The sequence below is a fragment of the Trachypithecus francoisi genome, unplaced genomic scaffold (assembly GCF_009764315.1).
Source record: "Trachypithecus francoisi isolate TF-2019V2 unplaced genomic scaffold, Tfra_2.0 Lachesis_group9, whole genome shotgun sequence".
Taxonomy (NCBI): Eukaryota; Metazoa; Chordata; class Mammalia; order Primates; family Cercopithecidae; genus Trachypithecus; species Trachypithecus francoisi.
The window spans coordinates 66,497,744-66,513,862 of NW_022681474.1; the positions used below are offsets into that span (position 1 = coordinate 66,497,744).

A 16,119-nucleotide genomic window follows, 5' to 3' on the forward strand; every position below is an offset into this window, starting at 1 on the left:
GATTGCATCTTACATAGTCATTTTGACCAAAACCACAACCAAACTATATTGACTAAGATTTCCAGTTTTGTTGTCTTCGTGGAAGAAAGCTTAATGACACTTGGGAAGCTACCTAACTGCAGAATCTTTCTTGATCTTTTATAATCCTTTTCCTTGCCTTGCCTTGTGCTGCTCCAACTTTTACCATTTTTTGCTTCCACATCCAACTTAACATTTTTAGCAACTCGTCTTTGCTGAATGTCTCCAAAGCATTAAAAATTAGTTTTAAAAAAATTAATATATATTTTTACACTTATATTTGATAGATTTATATAATTAATAAAACTATATAATTATAATTACAACTCACATGGAAAGATTGGGGAGCAAACCTTTTCAACATCTTGATCAACTTCAGTTATTGGAAGCAGAAGGTCTTCAGTGTATTTTACATACCAGAAAGGAGATATCATTAATATGTTGCTGAGAGTAATAAAAAGAGCTTATTAATCTAGAGAGGTGGTGAAGAGGAGGTCTTTTAATACAGCTTCTACTATATCCTATCTATGATGTTGGGAGATGTTTCTATTATTTTTATAGAAACTAGCCCCATCAGATTTTATGTTTTATAAAACATTAAGTATAATTTTATAGAATCAACCCAATCAAAGTATTTCCCAGCTCATTTTGAGAGTTCCCAATGGTGCAGGCCTTACTGACTGGCTGCTCATGTCCTTCTGAGAAGTGACAACGTGCTGGTGACCCTGGCTTGCTCTCAGCGCCTCCTCCACCTAGTTGCCCACTCTAGCTGCACTTGAGGAGCCCTTCAGCCCGCTGCTGCACTGTGGGAGCCCCTCTCTGGGCTGGCTAAGGCTGGAACTGGCTTCCTCTGCTTGTGGCGAGGTATGGAGGGAGAGGTGCCGTGGGAACCAGGGCTGTGCGCTGGGCTTGGGGGCCAGGGCGAGTTCCAGGTGGGCGTGGCCTTGGCGGGTCCCACACTCAGAGCAGCCCCACTGCCCCAGGTAGTGAGGGGCTTAGCACCCGGGTCAGCAGCTGCAGAGGGTGCGCCAGGTCTCCCAGCAGTGCCGGCCGGCTGGTGCTGCACTTGAATTCTCCCCGAGCCTCAGCTGCCTCCCTGAGGGGCAGGGCTTGGGACCTGCAGTCCACCATGCCTGAGTCTCCCCGACACCTGCAGTGGGCTCCTGCGCAGTTGGAGCCTCCCCCACACCTGCAGTGGGCTCCTGCCTAGCTGGAGCCTCCCCTACCAGCCCTGCTCCCTGTGCCATGGTGCCCAGTCCCATCCACTGCCCAGGGGCTGAGGAGTGCAGGCACACAGCGGGGGACTGGGGGGCAGCTTCAGTAGGTGAAGCCAGCTGGGCTCCTGAGTCTAGTGGGGACCTGGAGAACCTTTATGTCTAGCTAAGGGATTGTACATACATGAATCAGCACTCTGTCTAGCTCAAGGTTTGTAAACACACCAATCAGCACTCTGTGTCTAGTTCAAAGATTGTAAATACACCAATCAGTACTCTGTATCTAGCTAATCTGGTGGGGACTTGGAGAACTTTTCTGTCTAGCACTGTGTCAAGCTAAAGGATTGTACACGCACCAATCAGCACTCTGTGTCTAGCTCAGGGATTGTAAACGCACCAATCAGCACTCTGTCAAAATGGACCAATCCGTTATCTGTAAAATGGACCAATCAGCAGGATGTGGGTGGGGTCAGATAAGAGAATAAAAGCAGGCTGCCTGAGCCAACAATGGCAACCTGCTCGGGTCCCCTTCCAGAGTGTGGAAGCTTTGTTCTTTCACTCTTTACAATAAATCTTGCTGCTTCTCACTCTTTGCGTCCGTGCCACCTTCATGAGCTGTAACACTCATCGCAAAGGTCTGTAGCTTCACTCCTGCAGCCAGCAAGACCACGAACCCACCGGGAGGAACAAACAACTCCAGAGGCACTGCCTTTAAGAACTGTAACACTCACTGTGATGGTCCGCGGCTTCATTCTTGAAGTCAGTAAGACCAAGAACCCACCAATTCCAGACACACTTCCATTTTCATTAAATCATTATGCTGCTCTGCTGTTGCCTTTACCTGGCTATCTCTCTTCTCTGATGCATGAATGCTGCTGGTCTTGAAGCTGGGAATTCTGCTTTCTCTGAATTGCTTCGTTAGAGGACTCTAGGGCAATGTTCAGTCTAAGGCTAATTCTTCCCCACTATTGAGGCAAGGCTCTTCTTTGTATTCTACTCAATGTCCCATAAGTTATGAAGTTTTCAAGTCTGGTGGTTGGACAAGCATTATTTCCAGTCCTGTGTGAGTGGCAAGTAATGTTACCTCAAATCCTTTTGGGTGGTTCTTTCCCTAGCCTTGGGTGGTTTCCTCCAGTATATGGGTTGATCAGTATTCAGCTGAATACAAAGAGGGAGCATGTGCAGATTATCGGTGTTCTTTCTCTGTGTATCTCTTCCCTTTATCATTCTCTGTTCTGTTTTATACTTTTACTGCCTTGAATCTCCCAGGACTCTCAGCTTTGTCTCCTCAGCTCAGAGAATTTGCCAGGCTCTGCCTTGGTTTCCCCTTCCTGTATCATGGCCTGGAAAATCTCTTATGGTGGTAAGCTGCGGCTATCAAAAGGGTCATCCTTGTTTTTTGGAGGGGGGGTCCATTTCTCAGGATTACTGACCTTAATTGCCTAACATCCAGTGCCTTATAACCATTTTTGCATTTATTTGGTATGTGTTTTGGTTTCAGGTAGGAAAGGAATCTGGTCTCTGTTACTCTGCCTTCGCTGGAAGCAAATTAGAACTTTAAATAAGACTTACTAAGTTCAATGATAATAAAATGGAAATAAAACATAGCCAATAGTTTACAATAGCAACCATATGCAGCCACATCCCTCGTCTATAACCCAGCTGTAGCACCCAACCTTGGGTCCACACAGCAGTGGCTAACTTTGCTTCCCTTCCACCTGCCATAATAAGGTTTTCTTTTAATCATACAAAACATTTTTGCTCCTTGTAGTCAAACTGTCTTGGATATTTTAAAGGAGAGTCTTTACCATTTTTTTTTTTTTTAACATCTGTGTAAGTTTAGGGTGGAATTGAGATCATCCCCCTCTCTTTCCTGCCAAGTAAAATAATTGTCTGCTAAAAAGTTAAATTCAAGCTTCTACCTCTTCAGAGTTTTCAGATTCAAAATGGCACTTTCCCAATTAAAAACAAATAAAACCAAACCCTGGGTGTTTAGTCTCAGTCTGTGAACCCTAGTATATACTGAATCAATGAGTATGTACTAATGCATGTTATATGTGTATGATATAAACCTTTTACCATGATGTATTTGTATCACTTGGCCAGATCCATATATTAGAAATCTTAATAGAATAATAAACATAATGTCAAGTAAAAGCTGGGGAAATTTTTTATCTTTAGTACCTGCCCCTTTTCATTTTAGTTACTCTCTTTTTCCTCTGGATATTTTTCTTATACCAGGTTTTCTTTGACTTTTAAGTTTGTAATCAATATAATCACTTTTAGAAAGTAGAATTATACTTTTAAATGCAGCAAAGTAACTTGTAAAAGAACCATATAGGAAGCTTTATAAAATAAAGAATATTTTGTAATATGTGTATTTGGCCAACAATTTTTTTGTACTTCTGGAGTGTATTTATTTGATCATATAGTTTGTAGGCCAGATTTTTGTATATTCAGAAATTTTCATCTCTTACACGTATATAGGTGTGTAAAAGTTACCTCTATAGATGTTTGTAGACTATATACTCTAGTACCTTATTTTAGCAGGCATTTCATAAGTGATTTTTTTTAACAATTAAAAAAAATCCGGCCGGGCGCAGTGGCTCAAGCCTGTAATCCCAGCACTTTGGGAGGCCGAGACGGGCGGATCACGAGGTCAGGAGATCAAGACCATCCTGGCTAACACGGTGAAACCCCGTCTCTACTAAAAAATACAAAAAAATTAGCCGGGCGAGGTGGTGGGCGCCTGTAGTCCCAGCTACTCGGGAGGCTGAGGCAGGAGAATGGCGTGAACCCGGGAGGCGGAGCTTGCAGTGAGCTGAGATCCGACCACAGCACTCCAGCCCGGGCGGCAGAGCGAGACTCCGTCTCAAAAAAAAAAAAAAAAAAAATCCCTTTTTTAGGAAAGGAACTAAATGAACTCAGTAGAAAGAAGTTTTCTGAACCTAGTTTTTGTGGCATTTTCAAGACCTTTAGTAATTATTTTTATGTATAGAGTGGGATTTCTTGAAGAAAAAATGTAGTTATTTTTATTTGTGTGTATTTTAAATGTGAAATTTCCTATTCAGCAAACTTCAAAGTAAAAGCATTATAAGCAAGATTGGGAATGATATTTCAAAAGAGTAGACTCTCCACATGTAGACTTTATAAAACATAGATGCTAATATTATAGATGGAAGGGAAACTTGTACCTTTTTTTCTATTTAATTAGGAAAATAACCATTTTCTCCTGTCAGAAATCAATATGACAGTGAACTGGCTAAATTCTATAAACCAGTTGTTGTTATCAATACCTTATCAATAGTTGGAACATGTTTCTTTTACCTAGAACATTCCTTTGTATGTCTTCTGACACCTCAGGCAGAGGTAGGTCCTCCTCTGTGTCTCTTAGTACTTTGTACAGGCCTGTACCAGAAACCTGTATCAGTGTTTGATGACTTTCACTTGACTCTGAACTTCTTGGGCTGCAAAAAAACTGTTTCATACTGATATCTATCTCCTGGATACCTAGGATACAGCTGTTTTATAGAGGAAACAAAAATGTTTATCAAAGAAAAGTTGAATAATGTTCATTCACATATTAATTTGGCAATATATAGTCAATGTATTGAATATATGCAACAGAGTAAGCACTATTCTAGATCCTGGGAATGCTGTGGTGACCAGGACCAATGCAGCTCTTGCACTTACTAGTTTTATGATCCAGAAGAAAAGACAGGTTTTGATACAATTTGTTATAATAAATTATGAAGGTTATGGTAGAAAGCATAGAATCTTACTGTAAGACCTATCTTAGTAATGGGGGGTCCAAGCTTCCCATAGGAAGTGATGTTTAACTTAGGACCAGAGTGTGGGCTGAAACCAGCTGAAAAGGGTTACGAATATTGGGGAAATTAGGGACAAGTCCAGCAATAAGAATTTAAGTTATAGCATCTTTATTAATGTATTTTGGGGGTGACATTTCTCCTTCCAACAGAGCTACCTGACTGGCTCTTCATATTCCCTTAACAAAGACAAGAATATAATAATTGTTTAAATGATCTCTTTCTGAATATGGCTCTTCAGCCAGTTGTTCAACATTCCAACATTTTTAGAGTAAAAAAATGTATTTTTTGATATATATTTAGTTTTAGTATGTGAAGTCAAAGACAGTATTCTAAAAAGGCTGTTATAACTTTCCAAGTCAGAATCACAACAATAAAAAATTAATCTTTTTTTGTGGGCATTCATCTGCTTTCTAAATTTTGGAGGTCAGTTTAACTTTTCAGTCTTATAGCAGCAATTCTGACTTGCGGAGAAGCACATTAAAATCACCCACCTATTGGTCTTAAAAATTTACCATCTCTATTAGAAATTTTCCCCAAAGTAACAGTTAATCTTTGTTGAGTGCTTTCCATGTTTAAATACTGTGCTAAATATATTATATGCACTATCTCATCTAAGCATCCAAGAAACACTGTGAGATAAATGATATATTTACCCCTTTCTCTAGATAAAGACATTGAAGACATTTAGTGTCCAGGGTCCCAGAACTAGATGGGGCATATAAGAATTTGATCTCAGAAGTATCTAGAGTCATAGTTCCTCACTTGGTATTGCTAAAGAGATCTAAATGAGACATACTAACATGTTGAGACAGTCTCAGACCCTCCTCACAAGTTTTGTCAATTATAAGAAACAGTATTCTTTATTTTATTTAGTAAAATAACTGACTCAATTTTCTTTATGCTAAGGTTCATGAGTCAGTGAAAACTAAAATATTTATGGATGTAATCCATAAATGGGTAAGACAGACCCTTTTGTATATTTTTGATGGGATGACTGTATTTTGGAGAATTTTGTGGCAATATGTAACAAAACTTAAAATTCATTTACCTCTTGACTCAGGAATTCTACTTTTAGAAATTTATCCTATGGCTAAACTTGTTCATGCATGTAAAGATATATGTCCTGGGCATTCTCTATAGTATTATATGAAATAGGAAAAAGTTGGAAATGACTTATGTGTTCATTAGGGGCCTGGTAAAATAAGTTACAGTGTATCAATGAAATATGCCTTATGTACTCTTATTTAATACTCATAAAATAGTAGTTATTATTATTAATTAATTTCAAAAAGAAGAAAATGAAGAGTAATGATGTTAAGTGACTTGATTAAGATACTAGGACAGAGACATTGAAGCAGTCTGGCTCCAGAGTACACACTGTTAATTCTTGTGCTATATTGCCTGCTGGTCATCTGTTTCCCAGTATGAAAGGAAAATAAATTGATAAGCAAAAAGAAATTATAGAAAATCTCTCTAGTAGGATACTACTTGTTTAAAGGCTCTATATTTTTATCTTTTCTTCTTATAACATATACAATAACTATGTTTTGTTATAAAATCTCTGTCTTTATAAAACATATATTTGTATATATGAATGTATATGAATATATTCAAAAAACATACATATATAAAACATGTATACATTTATGTATATAAAACATATGTATCTATATATACTTATACACATAAATAATACATTCATGTAAAAATTTCTGGACAGATATACAAAAGCTGAATAGTTGGTGCTTTGGGGGATTAGTTTGGATACTTAAATTTTTACTTGATGTTCTTTGGTGTGGTGAATTATTTAAAAGTAATAGACATGCATTATAATACTTTTATAATAAAAACAAGTTTAGATTTAAAAACTTAAAAAATAGTGGATGTGGTAATTATCAATTGTGCTATTGGATGGGAGTAGAGAGAGATTTTTATTAAATATTTTCATTTCATATCCTTCTGAACTGGGAACGTAAAACAATGAATGAATATATATTTAATAACAAGATATATTTTAAATGAAAAGGCATTAAAAATAGTGAACACAATATTCTTTAATAATTATGCACTATGAAGTACTATTTCTGTGACTAAATCTAGGATATAGTTTATTCATTATATTGAAAGTTTAGAATATATTTGCCTATGTTAAACTTTTATCACAGAGCTGTAGTCTTATTATCTTAAAGACTACCTCTTTTCTAACATCCATTAAGTTACTTTCCAACTCAATAAAGATTTACCTTGTTTTTGTAAGCAGGATTGTTTATGATTGAAGCTTTAGTAATAAAACCTTTTACAAGAAACGAGATTCAGCAAAAGCAGAAGTTGACAGCAATTTTATTAGATGTTCCTAGTCAATTGAGCGCAATTTTCTTGCAAGAAAATGATATCATGCTTCTTAATTACAGAATATTTGTCAAAAACAAATGTTAATTTGAAACGGCATTGTTTATTGAGAAACCATGTGTTGACAATTGTCAACTGACAATATTTTTATATTATGCTTAGTCTTGGAATTAACTTGGAATTAGGTTAGCTGATAAATTCTGAAATAGGCATAGTTGAAACTTAAAGTATAACTTATTTGGGGTTGTATTTTTCAGGTGAAGCTCTGAAAGTATCAGCTGAGAGATTTACAGATGACCCCTGTTTTCTCCCAAAAAGGGAGGCTGTGGTTCAAGCTGCCCGTGCCTTGCTGGCTGCAGTGACGAGACTCCTTATCCTTGCGGACATGATTGATGTCATGTGCCTCTTGCAACATGTGTCAGCTGTAAGTAAAAGATGGCTTAGTTTACCTTGGCATTGTCTTCACTTCTAATTTCATTTTCTGAACCTGGCGTCGATCCTAGTGCATCTTGGCTTCACTCTCATTTCTTAACTTCACCCCTTCAGAAGCAGACTAGACTGGGTTGTGAAGACTAATGTATACCTCAAAATAAGGAAGCCAGAGTTAGTTCTAAAGCCAATGGGAAATTAAACAGAAGATGGCTTGCTTATAAGGAAATGGATAGGAAAATTATAGACTTTTGATCACTTATGATCAAAATTATAGACTTTTGATCAACTATGTTCTCTATGAATAAATAACATCATTTAAATAACTATGCTCTCTATAAATAAATAACATCATTATATAGATAATATATAATAAACATATGCGTATAAATGGCTTGAAAAATAGAAAACTTAAAGCTTAAGACATTTGGAAATTTATCCTGGTTTGTAAATGAATTCTACTTTGCTACGTCCTCTTGATTCAGGATAAAGAGTGCATGTTTACAGGTAGTCTGTGATGTCTGTAGTAATCCATTAGGAAAATGTAGACATGTATTTAATACAAGTAAATAATGCATATTAACTAGTAGGATACAAAGTTAGCAAGATATCCTGAATGCTTTATTTTTTCAGACAAACCCACTTAGCACATTTTTAGTAGAAAGAGAATTTTATTAAAGTCTGTTTTCTTAGTTTGATCAAATCATTAGTAGTGTTCAGATGAAAAGGTTGCAAAGAACTCTTTTTATATCTGTTGTATTTTCTGCTTGAAATAGGACCCTTATACTCTGTTTATAAATACATCTGCATTTTCATAAAGTGTCTGTGATTTTACTATCACTACTCTATTAAGCAAACAATGGTCTTATTTGATTAACCTTCTTGTCAAAATCATTTTCTCTAACTGCTAAGCTAAACCTTTCTTTGCATCTTTCTTTTTGTCTTTGTCTTTTTCTTTTTTTCTTTTTTCTCTTTTTTTTGAGATGGAATCTCACACTGTCGCCCAGGCTGGAGTGCAGTGGTCATCTCGGCTCACTGCAATCTCTGCCTCCCAGGTTCATGCAATTCTCTGGCTTTAGCCTCCCAAATAGCTGGGATTACAGGCACACACCACCGTGCCTGGCTAATTTTTTGTATTATTTACTTTTAGTAGAGATGGGGGTTTCACTATGTTGGCCAGGCTGGTCTCGAACTCCTGACCTCATGATCCTCTCACCTTGGCCTCCCAAAGTGCTGAGATTACAGGTGTGAGCCAATACACCTGGCCACATCTTTCTTGTATTCACTATTGCTTATTTTAACACTAGAGTGACCCTCTCTTTGTACTTCCATTTTTTTCTTTTGATAGTTTTATTACCATAAAAACAGCAAATCAATCCTTTTTTATTTTATTTTATTTTATTTTATTTTTGGTTTAAGTAGCTTTTTAGGAAAGGGAATTGTTCTTATCACCAGCAGCTGTTTACTAGAAGATTTGTAGGTGATATAATTGAGCAAAGGTTTCTGTTGCTTGGTTCTTGGTTTGTTGAGTAACCATAGACAAATTACTGAACTGATAGTTTTATTACAGTAAAAAGAGCAATTCGATCCTTTTTTTTTATTTTTATTTTTTTATTTTTTTTAAATTTATTTATTTATTTTTTTATTATACTTTAAGTTCTAGGGTACATGTGCATAACGTTTATATCATGTCTAACTCCCCAATGCAATCCCTCCCTCCTCCCCCCTCCCCATGATAGGCCCCAGTGTGTGATGTTCTCCTTCCCGAGTCCAGGTGATCTCATTGTTCAGTTCCCACCTATGAGTGAGAACATGCGGTGTTTGGTTTTCTCTTCTTGTGATAGTTTGCTAAGAATGATGGTTTCCAGCTGCATCCATGTCCCTACAAAGGACGCAAACTCATCCTTTTTGATGGCTGCATAGTATTCCATGGTGTATATGTGCCACATTTTCTTAATCCAGTCTGTCACAGATGGACATTTGGGTTGATTCCAAGTCTTTGCTATTGTGAATAGTGCCGCAATAAACATACGTGTGCATGTGTCTTTGTAGTAGAGTAATTTATAATCCTTTGGGTATATACCCAGTAGTGGGATGGCTGGGTCATATGGTACATCTAGTTCTAGATCCTTGAGGAATCGCCATACTGTTTTCCATAATGGTTGAACTAGTTTACAATCCCACCAACAGTGTAAAAGTGTTCCTATTTCTCCACATCCTCTCCAACACCTGTTGTTTCCTGACTTCTTAATGATTGCCATTCTAACTGATGTGAGATGGTATCTCATTGTGGTTTTGATTTGCATTTCTCTGATGGCGAGTGATGACGAGCATTTTTTCATGTGTCTGTTGGCTGTATGGATGTCTTCTTTTGAGAAATGTCTGTTCATATCCTTTCCCCACTTTTTGATGGGGTTGTTTGTTTTTTTCTTGTATATTGTTTGAGTTCTTTGTAGATTCTGGATATTAGCCCTTTGTCAGATGAGTAGGTTGCAAAAATTTTCTCCCATTCTGTAGGTTGCCTGTTCACTCTGATGGTAGTTTCTTTTGCTGTGCAAAAGCTCTTTAGTTTAATGAGATCCCATTTGTCAATTTTTGCTTTTGCTGCCGTTGCTTTTGGTGTTTTAGACATGAAGTCCTTGCCCATGCCTATGTCCTGAATGGTACTACCTAGATTTTCTTCTAGGGTTTTTATGGTATTAGGTCTAACATTTAAGTCTCTAATCCATCTTGAATTAATTTTCGTATAAGGGGTAAGGAAAGGATCCAGTTTCAGCTTTCTACTTATGGCTAGCCAATTTTCCCAGCACCATTTATTAAATAGGGAATCCTTTCCCCATTTCTTGTTTCTCTCAGGTTTGTCAAAGATCAGATGGCTGTAGATGTGTGGTATTATTCTGAGGACTCTGTTCTGTTCCATTGGTCTATTTCTCTGTTGTGGTACCAGTACCATGCTGTTTTGGTTACTGTAGCCTTGTAGTATAGTTTGAAGTCAGGTAGCGTGACGCCTCCAGCTTTGTCCTTTTGACCTAGGATTGTCTTGGCAATGTGGGCTCTTTTTTGGTTCCATATGAACTTTAAAGCCGTTTTTTCCAATTCTGTGAAGAAAGTCATTGGTAGCTTGATGGGGATGGCATTGAATCTATAAATCACCTTGGGCAGTATGGCCATTTTCACGATATTGATTCTTCCTATCCATGAGCATGGTATGTTCTTCCATTTGTTAGTGTCCTCTTTTATTTCACTGAGCAGTGGTTTGTAGTTCTCCTTGAAGAGGTCCTTTACATCCCTTGTAAGCTGGATTCCTAGGTATTTGATTCTCTTTGAAGCAATTGTGAATGGAAGTTGATTCCTGATTTGGCTCTCTGCTTGTCTGTTACTGGTGTATAAGAATGCTTGTGATTTTTGCACATTAATTTTGTATCCTGAGACTTTGCTGAAGTTGCTTATCAGCTTAAGGAGATTTTGGGCTGAGACGATGGGGTTTTCTAAATATACAATCATGTCATCTGCAAACAGGGACAATTTGACTTCTTCTTTTCCTAACTGGATACCCTTGATTTCTTTCTCTTGCCTGATTGCCCTAGCCAGAACTTCCAACACTATGTTGAATAGGAGTGGTGAGAGAGGGCATCCCTGTCTTGTGCCAGTTTTCAAAGGGAATTTTTCCAGTTTTTGCCCATTCAGTATGATATTAGCTGTGGGTTTGTCGTAAATAGCTCTTATTATTTTGAGGTACGTTCCATCAATACCGAATTTATTGAGCGTTTTTAGCATAAAGGGCTGTTGAATTTTGTCAAAAGCCTTTTCTGCATCTATTGAGATAATCATGTGGTTCTTGTCTTTGGTTCTGTTTATATGCTGGATTACGTTTATTGATTTGCGAATGTTGAACCAGCCTTGCATCCCAGGGATGAAGCCCACTTGATCATGGTGGATAAGCTTTTTGATGTGCTGCTGAATCCGGTTTGCCAGTATTTTATTGAGAATTTTTGCATCGATGTTCATCAGGGATATTGGTCTAAAATTCTCTTTTTTTGTTGTGTCTCTGCCAGGCTTTGGTATCAGGATGATGTTGGCCTCATAAAAAGAGTTAGGGAGGATTCCCTCTTTTTCTATTGATTGGAATAGTTTCAGAAGGAATGGTACCAGCTCCTCCTTGTACCTCTGGTAGAATTCAGCTGTGAATCCATCTGGTCCTGGACTTTTTTTGGTGGGTAGGCTATTAATTGTTGCCTCAATTTCAGAGCCTGTTATTGGTCTATTCAGGGATTCAACTTCTTCCTGGTTCAGTCTTGGGAGAGTGTAAGTGTCCAGGAAATTATCCATTTCTTCTAGATTTTCTAGTTGATTTGTGTAGAGGTGTTTATAGTATTCTCTGATGGTAGTTTGTATTTCTGTGGGGTCAGTGGTGATATCCCCTTTATCATTTTTTATTGCATCTATTTGATTCCTCTCTCTTTTCTTCTTTATTAGTCTTGCTAGCGGTCTGTCAATTTTGTTGATCTTTTCAAAAAACCAACTCCTGGATTCATTGATTTTTTGGAGGGTTTTTTGTGACTCTATCTCCTTCAGTTCTGCTCTGATCTTAGTTATTTCTTGCCTTCTGCTAGCTTTTGAATGTGTTTGCTCTTGCCTCTCTAGTTCTTTTAATTGTGATGTTAAAGTGTCAATTTTAGATCTTTCCAGCTTTCTCTTGTGGGCATTTAGTGCTATAAATTTCCCTCTACACACTGCTTTAAATGTGTCCCAGAGATTCTGGTATGTTGTATCTTTGTTCTCATTGGTTTCAAAGAACATCTTTATTTCTGCTTTCATTTCGTTATGTACCCAGTAGTCATTCAGGAGCAGGTTGTTCAGTTTCCATGTAGTTGAGCGGTTTTGATTGAGTTTCTTAGTCCTGAGTTCTAGTTTGATTGCACTGTGGTCTGAGAGACAGTTTGTTATAATTTCTGTTCTTTGACATTTGCTGAGGAGTGCTTTACTTCCAATTATGTGGTCAATTTTGGAATAAGTGCGATATGGTGCTGAGAAGAATGTATATTCTGTTGATTTGGGGTGGAGAGTTCTATAGATGTCTATTAGGTCCGCTTGGTGCAGAGATGAGTTCAATTCCTGGATATCCTTGTTAACTTTCTGTCTCGTTGATCTGTCTAATGTTGACAGTGGAGTGTTGAAATCTCCCATTATTATTGTATGGGAGTCTAAGTCTCTTTGTAGGTCTCTAAGGACTTGCTTATGAATCTGGGTGCTCCTGTATTGGGTGCATATATATTTAGGAGAGTTAGCTCTTCCTGTTGAATTGATCCCTTTACCATTATGTAATGGCCTTCTTTGTCTCTTTTGATCTTTGATGGTTTAAAGTCTGTTTTATCAGAGACTAGGATTGCAACCCCTGCTTTTTTTTGTTCTCCATTTGCTTGGTAGATCTTCCTCCATCCCTTTATTTTGAGCCTATGTATGTCTCTGCATGTGAGATGGGTCTCCTGAATACAGCAGACTGATGGGTCTTGACTCTTTATCCAGTTTGCCAGTCTGTGTCTTTTCATTGGAGCATTTAGTCCATTTACATTTAAGGTTAATATTGTTATGTGTGAACTTGATCCTGTCATTATGATATTAACTGGTTATTTTGCTCATTAGTTGATGCAGTTTCTTCCTAGCCTCGATGGTCTTTACATTTTGGCATGTTTTTGCAATGGCTGGTACCGGTTGTTCCTTTCCATGTTTAGGGCTTCCTTCAGGAGCTCTTGTAAGGCAGGCCTGGTGGTGACAAAATCTCTAAGCATTTGCTTATCTGTAAAGGATTTTATTTCTCCTTCACTGATGAAACTTAGTTTGGCTGGATATGAAATTCTGGGTTGAAAATTCTTTTCTTTAAGAACGTTGAATATTGGCCCCCACTCTCTTCTGGCTTGTAGAGTTTCTGCCGAGAGATCTGCTGTGAGTCTGATGGGCTTCCCTTTGTGGGTAACCCACCTTTCTCTCTGGCTGCCCTTAAGATTTTTTCCTTCATTTCAACTTTGGTGAATCTGGCAATTATGTGTCTTGGAGTTGCTCTTCTGGAGGAGTATCTTTGTGGCATTCTCTGTATTTCCTGAATTTGAATGTTGGCCTGCCCTACTAGGTTGGGGAAGTTCTCCTGGATGATATCCTGAAGAGTGTTTTCCAACTTGGTTCCATTTTCCCCCTCACTTTCAGGCACCCCAATCAGACGCAGATTTGGTCTTTTTACATAATCCCATACTTCTTGCAGGCTTTGTTCATTTCTTTTTCTTCTTTTTTCTTTTGGTTTCTCTTCTCGCTTCATTTCATTCATTTGATCCTCAATCGCTGATACTCTTTCTTCCAGTTGATCGAGTCGGTTACTGAAGCTTGTGCATTTGTCACGTATTTCTCGTGTCATGGTTTTCATCTCTGTCATTTCGTTTATGATCTTCTCTGCATTAATTAGTCTAGCTGTCAATTCTTCCACTCTTTTTTTCAAGATTTTTAGTTTCTTTGCGCTGGGTACGTAATTCCTCCTTTAGCTCTGAGAAGTTTGATGGGCTGAAGCCTTCTTCTCTCATCTCGTCAAAGTCATTCTCTGACCAGCTTTGATCCGTTGCTGGCGATGGGCTGCGCTCCTTTGCAGGGGGAGATGCGCTCTTATTTTTTGAATTTCCAGCTTTTCTGCCCTGCTTCTTCCCCATCTTTGTGGTTTTATCTGTCTCTGGTCTTTGATGATGGTGACGTACTGATGGGGTTTTGGTGTAGGTGTCCTTCCTGTTTGATAGTTTTCCGTCTGACAGTCAGAAGGACTGTCTGTTGGTCTGTTGGAGATTGCTTGAGGTCCACTCCAGACCCTGTTTGCCTGGGTATCAGCAGCAGAGGTTGCCGAAGATAGAATATTGCTGAACAGCGAGTGTACCTGTCTGATTCTTCCTTTGGAAGTTTCCTCTCAGGGATGACTCCACCCTGTGAGGTGTGGGGTGTCAGACTGCCCCTAGTGGGGGATGTCTCCCAGCTAGGCTACTCAGGGGTCAGGGACCCACCTGAGCAGGCAGTCTGTCCGTTCTCGGATCTCAACCTCCGTTGGGAGATCCACGGCTCTCCCCAAAGCTGTCAGACAGAGTCGTTCGCCTCTGCACCAGCCCCCGCTGCTTTCCCTATTGGACCTCAGCTGTGGGCTGTCCCCAGAGGTGGAGTCTACAGAGACAGGCAGGTTTTCTTGAGTTGCTGTGAGCTCCACCCAGTTCGAGCTTCCCAGTGGCTTTGTTTACCTACTTAAGCCTCAGCAATGGCGGGCGCCCCTCCCCCAGCCTCGCTGCTACCTTGCGGATAGATCGCCGCAGACTGCTGTGTTAGCAGTGAGGGAGGCTCCGTGGGTGTGGGACCCTCCCGGCCAGGTGTGGGATATATTCTCCTGGTGTGCCTGTTTCCTTAAAGCGCAGTATTGGGGTGGAAGTTACCCGATTTTCCAGGTGTTATGTGTCTCAGTTTCCCTGGCTAGGAAAACGGATTTCCTTCCCCCTTGCGCTTCCAGGTGAGGCGATGCCTCGCCCTGCTTCAGCTCGCGCTGGTCAGGCTGCAGCAGCTGACCAGCACCGATTGTCCGGCACTCCCTAGAGAGATGACCCCAGTACCTCAGTTGAAAATGCAGAAATCACCGGTCTTCTGTGTCACTCGCGCTGGGAGTTGGAGACTGGAGCTGTTCCCATTCGGGCATCTTGCTCCGCCCCCCACTTTTTTTTTATTTTTAAAAATTTTTTTAGTTTAGCTTTTTAGGAAAGGGAATTGTTTTCATCACCAGCAGCTGTTTACTAGTGGATTTGTAGGTGACATAATTGAGCAAAGGTTTCTGTTACTTGCTTCTTGGTTTGTTTAATAACCATAGGCAAATTACTGAACATTTCTGAGATTCATTTGTCTCATATTTTAATACAGACACTAACAAACGCTGTAAAAAAGAAATGAGTACAAAAGATTAAGTGGCAGGTAATTCCTAGTTCCAGTGACATGATAATACCTAGTTCCAATGACCCAGTAATTAGTTTTAGACTCTAGATTTGTTGAGATAGGGCAGAATGCAGGACTTTTGTAATGTGAAAACTGCCACCTTCATAACCAATTAGGAGGTAACTGTATATAAAGAATAAAACCACTTTCACTACCATTTTAGTTGAGTGTCCACTAGGAGTTAGGCACAGAGGTAGGTAATTCACCTACATTATGCCATGCAAATGAAGCAGGATGGCGTTGTAGATCAAACAAAAGCAAAGTACCTTTTGCGGTAAAAA

The 16,119-nt window shown here is 39.0% G+C and overlaps 1 protein-coding gene across 2 annotated transcripts in view; it reads left to right on the plus strand.

Moving 5' to 3' along the window:
* The window catches only part of CTNNA3 (catenin alpha 3), a 1,797,749-nt gene that overhangs the window by 122,956 nt on the left and 1,658,674 nt on the right, over positions 1–16,119 (plus strand). For both annotated transcript variants that reach the window (XM_033209585.1, XM_033209586.1), the window contains exon 4: positions 7,669–7,835. In XM_033209585.1, the coding sequence (XP_033065476.1) occupies positions 7,669–7,835 (167 nt within the window). The remainder of the gene's footprint in view (positions 1–7,668; positions 7,836–16,119) is intronic.